At 32.9% G+C, this 12,239-nt stretch overlaps 1 protein-coding gene across 1 annotated transcript in view; it reads left to right on the top strand.

Annotated features, from left to right (window-relative positions):
* Positions 1-9,122, top strand: part of LOC117178411 (trypsin-like) — a 10,985-nt gene extending 1,863 nt beyond the window's left edge. Inside the window, exon 4 of the mRNA XM_033369840.1 lies at positions 8,783-9,122. Coding sequence (XP_033225731.1) covers positions 8,783-9,122 — 340 coding nt within the window. The remainder of the gene's footprint in view (positions 1-8,782) is intronic.
* Positions 9,123-12,239: the final 3,117 nt, after the last annotated feature.

Raw genomic sequence — 12,239 nt, 5'->3', positions numbered from 1 at the left:
TGATTTTAAGAGATTTTTTGATGTTTCATTTGGATTTCAGAGAATTTTATAGTTTTCAAAATTTTAGAGAAAATTCTGAGACATATTGCAAATTTTGAAGATTGATGATAGGATTTCGAAGTATTTCATGGAAGTCATAAGAATTTCAAATTTTAAAAGGGTACCAAAAATATCACAGGACATCAAAGATTTCAAAAAACTTCAGGTAGTAAATTAAATTCATATGTGATTTTAACTGACTCTAGGGAGGCACTTCATGGGATTTTATGGGAATTATTTGCGCTTTCAAAGAATCTCGTAAGATTACACAAAATTTGAGGAGGTTAACAAATTTTAAAGAAATTTTGTTTACTAAGATTTTGGAAGAATTTGAAGATCCCAAGGAATTTTGCAATATTTGTTGAATTCATAGGTTTTAGTAAGAAATTACAAGATTCCGCAAGATTATTAGGAATTTCTATAGAGTTCAAAGGATTTAAACTAATTAAAAGGATTTCTAGGGGTTTTAGATGATTTTAAGAGAATTGAAGGGTTTTTAATAGATGTCAGTGGATTCAAAAGATTTCAGGAGACTTCGATGCTTTTAGGATATTGAAAAATACTACAAGAAATTAAAATATATCAAATATTTCAAGGGGCTGATATGATTTTGTGGGATATTATGGGATTTCAGAGAAATAAATCAAAAAATATTTTACGGAATTTTATTCTATTTTTATGGGATGTTAGGGAATTTACCAGATTTAAGGGATTTTTATCATTTTCAAGGTTTCGAGAACTTTAGGGAATAAATTAAATCAAATAAAATGTCAAGGCACTTCCAGGGATTTATACGGGTTTCAGGGATTTTACTAAATTAAAAAGAATTCATAGGATTTCCAAATAAATTACAACTTTGTAATACATTTTCGCAGATTTGAAGGGATTTCAATTATTTCAAGGGTACTAAAAAGATTGACGAGTTTTCCAGTAATTTCAGAAGGACTTGATGGATTTCAGGGATTTTTCAAGGATGCTAACGATTTTCACTGCCAAATTAAAAAATCTGAATTTTACTGGTTATTCACAATAGGGTGGTTCTTTTTCCACGTTTCTAATTTCTAGTGTTTAAAGGTGATGAAGTGTTACAAATAATTTCGGATTTCAGTATGTTGTTCAAAATTCGTCAGAGAAAAAGAATCAATCATGAATTTTGATGGTGAAACTTTAAAGCGCTTAAAATGAGTCGGTTTCGCTTGATCCACTATACGTGTACAAGGATGGACTGTAGAACGTAATATTTTTACCACATAATCTTGAAGCAATTATAACGTTTCGGACATAGAGCGTTTTCCGAAAATTTTCTTCTTTTTTTGTTGTAATTGGAATTTTTTTTTCGCCTGAAACCGCTAACACTCTGATTATTGTGTCCGCTGGGCTGCCGCTATCAGGCGTAAAAAACAACATTTTAACTACAAAAAAACATTTTCTGGAAAAAGCTCTCTGTAAAAACCGGTATAATAGCCTGTTCATATGTTGCAAACATATTACGTTCAACATTTCATCCTTTTAACGTATACTGGGTCGAGCGTTGCTGAGTCATCTGTTAAATATTTTTTGATTGTGTGAACAATTATAATTTTTTTTAAACAATTTGTTTTTTTAGGCAATTGAAACTTCATGTATTCGATTAAAAATAAAATTACTTTTTTTGGTTGAAGATTCATCATTTAAGTTAAAAATGCAATTTAACTGCAAGTTTAACTATTCAATTTTTTGTAGAAAGTTTACATCTTTAATAGAAATGTTACCTTTTTCGTTAAAAAATTAGCTGTTTTGTAAAAAATTTAACTATTTATTTTTTTTCAACTGTATATTTTTAGTTGACAATTAATTAATTTTGCTGGAAAATAGTTTATTTGTTTACAATTTACTTTTCTAACTGCAAATTAAACTATTCTTTATTCATAATGTGTCCCCTGAGGGTTTACATGCATCACATTTCTTACCATACCTCCGTTTACATATTTCATATAACCTTATTCTTGCTAGTTACAGTTACTTATAATTATTTACAGAGGCTCTTATGTCTATATACTTATTTTTAGTTTTTACTTTAGCGCAATTTGAGATGTGTTAGCGAACTAGAAATGAGCGATTGAAAGCGAGAGAGCAAGCGAGAGAGAAAGAGAGAGAGACCACCTTATATACCTTTCTTGTATAATCTCCATCTCTTTCCTTTTTTTCCATCCCTATATCTCTTCTCCAGAACCTAATACCGGCAATACCAGCGTATCAAAGAACTACATCCTACTTCTCCAATTTTTTAACCGTCTTTTTCCTATTTCCCATATCTGCTTCATTACATCTTCTTTTTTTATCGTTTCTCTAATATGAGCTTTATGATCTCTATTTGTTTGCAAGGTATATCCCAAATATTTAAACTTTTTTACTCTATCGTCTGCGTATGCCGGTGCATATATCTTTTCCTTTCCCATCCTAACTCCTTCCCAACCTATTATCCTCATTTCTTCTTCCAAATCTGATATTAATATATTAAATAAAAGTGGGCTAAGAGGACATCCTTGCCCCACTCTCCTCACCAACCAGAAACTATCACCTACTTGCTCTCCAACCTTTATTCCCTTATAACTTTTTCTTTCTGGCCTCAGTCAAATGAGTCAGGCGCCGCCTTTAGGTCCACGAACATTGCTATCATTGCCCTTTTTCCCCTTTCAATCCTTCCCCGGCTAAGAATGCCTCTTAGAATTCATATGGATTTAGAAATTTAAGGTTTCCTATGATTTTCTAGAGAGGTTTTTGTTCCTTGTTTGTAAGAGCATATACGGTGTATCTTATGGTGTTTGTAAGTGGATCATATACGGACTTGAAAGTAAACAAAGGATTTGTTGTCCTCACCTACTGGGATTTTAAAAGGTTTCTATGAGGTTTCTATGCACGTGTAATGTTTATCTGAAATGTCGCTAAATGAATCTGATTCGGGGTGTACTGGGGTTTTACTAGGATCTTATAAGGTTTGTAAGGGGCTTTTATAGAGAACAGAAGATGCGATAAAGGATTTTTTGTCATCGATTACTGAAAGGTTAAAAGGTTTCTATGAGGTTTCTATGTATATCTAATGTGTATTTGATAGGTGAAAAAAATGTTTTTTGTATTATTGCTGCACTTAGTTCATATTTTAAATAACGCAATTTCACACATGGTCCTCCGCACATATCTAATCTCAATCTTAAACCCGTTTAAAAATTACACTCGCTGGAGATTTGAACCCTACCTAAATTATCTAATCCTTATGGGCCTATGGCTGATGCCTTTGCCAATTGCGCTATCGAACCGCTTGAACGTTCATTACAAAATCGTGGCCATGCTTTTTTACTGAACGAACCAGGCCCTTCTCAGGAATATATATTTGTTATGTATTGATTTTAGACATATTATGAGAAGCAGGGTTAAAAAAATGTAAGGTACAAATTGAAAATAAAATATTATAAAATTAAATATTTACTTCACGGTTGGCCTGACTCTGAACGATATTTCACTGAAAAACGCTGGTGTTAAATTGGTTGTAGCTCAAATTTGATTGGTCTCCCAATGAGAATTTGAAACAACTTTCAAGTCTCAAATGTATTCCTCTGAACGTAGGTGCACATCTGGGTATTTAGGGGAAAGTATCATTTGGAGACTGAATTTTGGCTCAATGCCGAGAGTTGTGGAGTGCCGAACCGCGCTGTCAGCCACCTGAACAACTGTTAAAGCAAATATTCGCATTGCGATATTAGACTAAATTATTGTTAATAAGGAAAATAATTGAAATAATATTTGCCTAATTTTCAACATTCTTTCATTTAACAGTGTATACTTATTACTTAGAATAAAATGATAACTTCCTAATGCAACTTCCAAATGTTAGGTTAGTCATGGCCGTCGATATTTAAACTAAAGCCGGGATTTGTAGAAAAAGTCATGACCGTTTACGTATGCAATAAGGTATTTTTAGAGACCTTCTAGGGGGAGTTGAGACACGTTTCCCCCTCCAATAGTCGCCGTTGTACCGTAACTTTGATATTTTGTAAACTGTGACTTGAAAATAGCGCCAACTCATGCGGTACAGCGGCGCCAATCATATTTGGAGCACCCTGTGTCTCAACTCTTCCTTGAGGATCTCTAGGTATTTTCACTTCCACCACCAGCTAACTTAACTTTTTTGAATACAGAAAATATAGAGGAAATTTCTTCGAACGAACAGGCATCAATTAAGATGCAGACGGTCACGACTTAGTTTTTGCATCCCGGCTTTGGTGGTTTGAATGTCATGTAGGTTTTGAGTAACCTAAGATTTGGATATTATATCACGCCAAGTACAATTTTTATTCCAAGACATTAATAGTCACTGGTAAACGGGAGGAAATTAAAAGTTAGGTAATTATTATTATAACTTACCTGCTTGTCAACATCTATTTCACCCAAATAACGCCCGCCAAAATCATCTTGACAAGTGACTAACAGTTTGTAGACGACACATCACGTTGCTCAGGATGAGAAGAAACAGTGTCTAAATGATGCTTTTCCCCTAGATCCTCCGAATGAAGCTATGTGGCTCAAATTTGTTGCAACTCACTTGAACGCCGATATTGGTGTACAATGGAGGATCGGCGATTTTCTGTATTGGCCCTGTTGTCGGCATATTCTTTTACACAGTTTAAGTCACTTACTGCGCCCGACCGTCAGCATAACACTTTTCTAAGATCGTTTGCAAAACAGAGCGCCCTTTATGTTCTATTTTTTTAACACGTGTGACATTCTAGTGACATAGAAGTCCTATCACTGGGTTCTATATCAGTTACATCACAGAATTTTAGAACACTTTTGTGTTGTTACTTACAGTAACAACGTTACAGAGTAGTGTGAACTTCATGTTCTGCAAATGTTATGGCACATTATTGTAACAATGTTATATATAAATATTCCCTTTCTGTTATGTAACATGCACAGAACATGTCCGCTGGGGGAATGAGAAACTAGAGTACATTCAAATCTCTTTATAGGTAAATGCATTCTGACACTATATCGTATAGTGAAGTTAAATATTTGTACATTATAGCCGAATTTTTTCATCTGAAGATTATAAATGTGTAATTGATCCACCATTTTGTGCATTAATGTAATTCGCAATATAACTCTCTTTCTCTTATATCCACTTAGAGAAATTCCGTCCGAAAAAATTTAGCGTTTTAATTTTAATGTCCATTTAGGATCCCTAGATTCTCTTAAGACGGTAATTATATACTCAAAAACTTTTCCAGTATAATAATTAATTAAATAACTATTTAATTCTCTGAGATTACCGTTAGATCTATTAGAGAAATTCCCTACAAAATAATGTAGTTTTTTAGTGTCCTCTTAAGTTCCCTTTAGATCTTCTTAGAATGAAAATTTTATAATCAGTCGCATCTCAAGTAAACAAAGTCCTTTTAAATACCTATTGCATCCACTGAGAGAAATACCTCACATAAAATGTAGTGTTCTAATGTCCATTGAAGATCACCTTAGATCCTCTTAAGACAGCAATTATATATTTACTAACTTTTCCAGTAAACGTAGTCATATTATCAAGAAATCTTTAAAAAATAATTTTGGATTATAATTTCCACTTAAGTTTCCCATCGAACCCATTACAAATATTTAACGAAATGAACTGTGTAATCAGTATCCCCTTAGGAACATATTACAAAACATTACCTTCGACGATTTCTCTTTAAATTTACTTGAAACTTGAACTGCAATCTTACAGGCTTTCAAACGGATTCTAACAATTCCTAATGGGCATTTTTATCAGGGTCCATAAATCTGGCCACCACTCTCCTGTCCATACTCTATTGCACATTATTCATGCCTATTCTTTTAATTCTGTCTCCCATATTTCCATACTTCATTAGGAATCTCATCTATACCAGACGCCCTTCCATCTTTCATCATACGTAAGATCTTGACTATTTCCTCCCTTGTAATGTCTTCTTCCTCATCCGTCTCCCTTTCATATTTTCCTCCTTTCCTAACTTTTCTCTCTATCCCTCCAAGTAATTCCTTAACATATTTTTTCTATTTCACTTCCAATATCCTGATTTACTCTTTTCCTTTTTCTGCCCTCTCTATTTACCGCATTCCAAACCTCTTCTTCTGTCCTAACCTTCTCCGCCCCTTCTTCAAACCTTTTTTGTTCCTCCTATTTTTGTATCAGACAACTCAGTATACTCCTTTTTTCTCCTATATATTGTTATCCATTACTTGTGCCTATTCTTTATTTCCTAAATGCTCTTCTTACTTCCTTCTTCTTCTGTTTACATTCTTCATCCCATCCACTTCTATTTCCTCCTTCACTAACTTCTTTTTTAATTGTGCACTCTAATATTGCTTTTATACCTCTAATCATTATTTCCATCTCCTGGTTTACATTTCCTTCCCCCATTTTGATATTCCTGACCTTTTCCTTAAATTGTTCTTTACCTTCCTTTGACCAATCCCTACTTCCTGTTCTTTTTAATTTTACTTTCTTCTTAGCCTTATTGTAACTACTCTTTTTCCTCTAATGTCACTATTATGGGAAAGTGATCCGAATCTATCAAATTTCCATTGAAGATAAACCATTCCATCTCCTCTAGGCTCTTTAACAATATAATTCCCTCCTCATTCAGTATCTTATCTTTGGATTTTTTTCCTCGATCTTCACTTCATTCCCTTCCTCCTCTTTCTCCTGTTCTTGCATTAAAATCTCCATCTATTAGAAGCCTAATCTCTTGATTATTTTCTTTTATAAGTTCTATTAAACCCTCTAATTTCTTCTGCATATTACTGTTCACATAAGCCCCACTATCTTCCACCTCTCTCCTTCCATATTTGTCTCTTCTACTATTAATCCTTATTTTTGTTCCTTTATCTCTTTATTACCCATTTCTGTTATACATTAGTTCGTTACTCCCATCACCATTCCTTCCATTGCTCTGCCTTTTTTCTTTTTCCATTTTGAACCTGCCATTTTTAACCTGTTGGTAATCTTCCCCTTACTCTTTCCCATCCCTTTTCATCCAGCTGAATTCTTTCCAAGCCTGCTATATTCCAGTAGCATATCCCCCAATCTTCCCTACTTTCGTTTCTGGTCTCTTTTTGTTTTCTACTATTTCTTATTTCTATATCTCCCGTTCCTTTCAGTCCTAATTTCCAGACACCTCATTTTTAACTAACCCTGCCCTCATTCCAATCCCACCATACACCTTCTATCTGTATATTCCTATACTTAATCCAATTCTCTTTCCCTTTTCCTTCTCTCTTCTGCTATTTTCCTTAATTTATACTGCATCTTCCTTTCTACCCATGTCGAATCATACTCTATTCTCTCCGGGCTTCCATATAATAATACTTTTGTTATCACTTTCCTATTATGTTCCCATTTCTTCAGTTTCACCAGTACCATTCTCTCCACCCTTCGCTTTTCCCTTTCTACACTTCGCACTTTGCACTTACTCTATCTCTATCCTAGCACCAATCCTTGTTAGTACTTCTGCAACTCCTTCCTTCAGCTTTATATATTTCTTGATATATTTCATTGAAACTATCTTTTTTGGAAGAAAATTCATCTTTTGGGTTTAAAATTGAATTATTTTGTTAAAAATTTATTTTTGGTTGAAAATTGAATACTATTTTAACTAAAAATTTTATTCTTCTATTTTTTGTTAAAAAAGAAGATTTTTTCGTGAAAAAACTATTTTGTTAAAAATTCGTTCTTATTTAATAAACATTAATTTTGCTAGCATTGTAACTGCTTTAATTTTGGTTAAAAATTGATCTTTTTAAGTTGAAAATGAGTCTTTTTTGGTAGAAAATTAATCTTTCAGTTTGAAATTTTAACTACTTGATTTAAAACTCATATTTTTTGTTGAAGATTCATCATTTTAGTTATAAATTCATTTTTTTGGTTGAAAATGTAACGTTTTGACTTGACAAAACAGCTTAAAAGTTTAAAAATATATTAATAAACGAAATTTTTTTGCATTAACATTATTATCTTCTAGTTGTATGCTTGGTTTTATTACATAGAAGAATTTAGAAATTGGGATAATGTAGAAATCCTGAATTTGCAACTGTTTAATGCAAATAATATGTTTGTTATTTCTATGACTTCTTTTATCATTCAAATTTAGTACCATTTCCAATTTAAAGCAATATATTTTCCCGTAAAATTTAAATAATGTAATTATTATGAAGAAAAAGCGTAGATGGGCATTGCACGTCGGTCCTTCGAGTGACAATGTCATTGATCATAATTTTTAGAACTGCATGAAATTAAAAAACAAAACACAGTGTGAGTAATCATCCTATGTTTTAGAAATTCATGAATTTCAGAAACAAATGACAATGCGACTGACCTTGATTTTTAGAACTGCATGAAATTCGGAAAAAATGTTTAGGATAATTTGCATTAAAATGCAGCGAATTGATCTGCAGTGAGACCCCAAAAAAATATCTTGAGATGTGATAATGTATTCTGTATAATATACTAAAAAAATAATTATCTCTTTGATGTGATATCTTAAGAATTGTATGACACCATTTTCCTACAATTGTTTAAAATATATGCTACCATTGTCACTATTTGGAATTTTTTATGAACCCGAAGTCTGCATATTTAATAGGCTTCCTGAATTTGGTATTAAGATTTTCTGTTTTTTCTATTATTTAAATTGGCATTATATATCTAGATTAATAGAACTTGCCGTTTACATTACAGTCACGATCCTGTATTTCCTGAGGAGTTGAAGCAAACTCGACTATTCATAATTCCACTGGCAGAGTGTATTCGCCGTTACCAGGGACGCGCAATTATTTCAGATAGGAGTATTTGTACTCTTGATGAAACAAAAAGAAGAGGAACTTGTATTGACGATGTAGGAGGTCCTCTTGTGCTCAGATTGCCTCCACGATATGTTCATCAACTGCTTGGTATTATGTCCGAGCAGAGAGCAGAGGAATTTGGAATAGATCCTGATGTTTTTATCAATCTTAATCGTCAGGAAATTCATCATTGGATAATTCATGCAATTCAAAATCAAAACCATCCTTTTAATTGAAATACATTCAAGTGATACCCACACTTCCTCTCTCTCTCTCTCGCTCTTTCTCACTCTCTAAATTTGAATCAGTACGAAATGAAGCTGTAAATCAAATCGATAAAATAGTTAATGAATAAAATCAGTAATTTGTCAGTAATAATTCATTTTCACTAATGAGGAGTGCAAGTCCACTACATGAAAAGTCAAATCCACTGATTAATCGGAGCAAAATAAATCACTGATTCAAATAAATATCGTTTTGCATAGATTTAAATTTAGAGAACGCATGTCAATACGTGTAGAGTTGTTCGGTGTAAAGTTGAGGCTGTTTTGAATAAAGATATATGAATATGGATGTTGAGAATATTATTGGTTTTTTAGGATCACATGGCCTCATGATTTTGGTAACGATTTTTCTGCTGAACCTCTTCTACAACATAAGTCATTGTACTTGTTCCCAATCGATGTAATAGGGTGGGGTAGGACAATGTAGAAAAACGAATGGATATGATAGGATAAAATATTCAAAGATACGATACTATAGAATATGGTAGGATAGGATTTATTAGAATAGGTTGGCATGCGATAGAGCAGGGTATGAGCAGGAAAGGAACATGTATGGTAGGATAGGATGAAATTTTTCGAAAGAAAATTTAAGCTTTTGAATTCAAAATTCATTTTTCTAGTAGAAAAGCAATTTTTTTTGCTTGAGCATTAATCTTTGATCGTGAACAAATGAACTGTATTATAAAATATTTCTCTTTATGGTGTGGGAATTCAACTATTTGGTGGAAAATGCAACGGTCAATAACAACTTCAGAGAAGGTAAATAATATATATTTTCAATGGTTGAAAATAAGACTTAGCCACGGGTAATCAGAACATTTTGAAACGATCAATACGACGCTCTGGCACATGTCAATAACAAACCTTAGCAACGATCAATACATCTGCCTATTAACGGTAAATAATAACCCTTAGCAACGTCTAAAAACATCCCCTATTAACGGGTATTATAAACCTTAGCAATTATTAGTACAACTTTCTAATAACGGAAAAGAAAAATCATTAGTAGCGGCTAGTAATAGCCCTTAGCAGCAATCAATACAACGATCTCGTAGCAAGAAATAAAAATCATTAACAACGGTAAATAACGATCCTTCGAAACGATCAAGAAAATTCCCTAGAAACGATCGACAACAGCCTTTAACCATAGTGAATAACATCCTTTAGAAGCAATATTAGCATCATATAGCAACGGTCCGTAACAGACCTTCGCACCGGTCAATAACAACTTTTAGGAACGATGACTAAAACTCCCTCGAAACAGGTTTCAAGAACCTTTAGAAGCAGTCAATAAAAGCCCTTAGGAACAGTCAATGGCAATGTCTGTCGACGGAAAATGACAACCATTTGAAAAGGATAATAAAACCCCTTAGAACCGACCTGCAAAACTCCCTATTACCAGCAAATTAACAAATCTTAGCACTGGTCAATAACAACCCATATCAACAGTCAATAACATTTTCTTTTAACATTTGACAATAACCCTGAGCAACCTCAAATAACAACTCTTCGAACTCTATAGCAACGGGTAATAAAATCCCTTAGAAACGAATAATATAACTCCCTAGCAACTGATAATAAGGACATTGGCAATTTTTAAGCCTAGAAGCCCATACTTTGATCTGGTGGACCGACGCGTTATTTGCAAGTTTATTCTCAAAAGTGATCGCTAGCTCTCTACTATAAACAACATATAATTTAAAAAGAATCATAAAAAAAACATTGAATAAATACAATTATATACACTGGGAATCCAATTGAAGACAGGATGCGGGCATGGTCCGAAGGGTCCTCGCCTGAAAACAAACAAACTATTCCTTTCCTCCGAACGTAAGGGCCATTTGAACTATTTTTGTTGGATTTTTCTCTCTAATAAAAAATATTTGGTCAGTTTCCTCAATTTTTAAACGCCGCCTCTTGTTTTACTTTAGCATTTTTGTAATCGAAGGTTAGCGAAACACTTCGTAGAATACTGAGAGTGAACTGAGAGTTCCTTCAGTTCGATTCTAAGTGCGAATAAAATAAAAGTAATATAAATAATAAATGTTAATAAACATAGAAAAAAACGAACTTTCGTTTCGTTTGTCATCTTCTTTCTAGTCACAATGGAACTGCTCTTCAGCAGATCCCTTTGTGTCTTCATTTTATTTATTTCATTGTTATAGTATTATTTTATTCGTTATACTTTTGAAACTTACAATTATTGTCATTATTTTATTTTCGCCATGTAACAGAGACCTAACTGATCCTATTTCACAACAATTAAGCTGAAAATTCTGTATTTATTTGAAATTCTTTACGTGGATTGTTCTATATGGCGAAATTGAAGGGTTTAAGAAAATTGAGAACTTTCATGTCTTTCCAAAATTCAACTCCTTCAACTCCTTCCCTCCAAGGATTGATGCATTAATTTTTTATTTAAAAAATTAAGAAAATCGGAATTTTTTGCGTGATATAGCATTTTCGACCATTTTTCGTAACACGGGTTGCAAAAAATGTTATATCTTTTTAATAAATAATTTTTTAAATTTGTTTTTGGCATATTATTATTGGCCGGGAACTGGCGTTTCGAATTCTGGTTTCGAAAAACTAGCGTTAATTTATTCTAAAGTTGTAAACACGTGCAATCATTCGGTCCCCCAGACCAATCACCATGTTATGAGCCTTTAAGGCCCCCTGAAAAGTAAGCGTTAGAAACCCTGTTGAATGGAAAGCCACATAAAAGAGATTTTCAAAAATATTGTTTCTGTTTCATGGGTTTCAAATGTTTTATCTCATCTCTATGATATTTGTTTTCCTTATCATATGCAGCAGGTTCTAGAATTTTGGCAATCCTTAAAAAACATGTTTAGAGTTTGAAGTTTTATAGTGCCAAATAATTGTTGTTTAGTCGGACAAGAATTTAATATTAATAAAACCTCAGCTTTTATATAAATTTGATTCTCTCAATTTCTGAACCATTTTTTTAAATATAAAAAACTTGAAGAGTATTTTCTCAGTCAAAGAAACAAACCTTCATGATACGGCCACCGAAGAATAAAAAAAAGTTTTTGAAAACCAAATAAATGT

The sequence above is a fragment of the Belonocnema kinseyi genome, chromosome 1, assembly GCF_010883055.1.
Source record: "Belonocnema kinseyi isolate 2016_QV_RU_SX_M_011 chromosome 1, B_treatae_v1, whole genome shotgun sequence".
Classification (NCBI taxonomy): Eukaryota; Metazoa; Arthropoda; class Insecta; order Hymenoptera; family Cynipidae; genus Belonocnema; species Belonocnema kinseyi.
The sequence above is the reverse complement of the archived record's forward strand: the minus strand, read 5'-3'. Positions and strand labels throughout refer to the sequence as shown.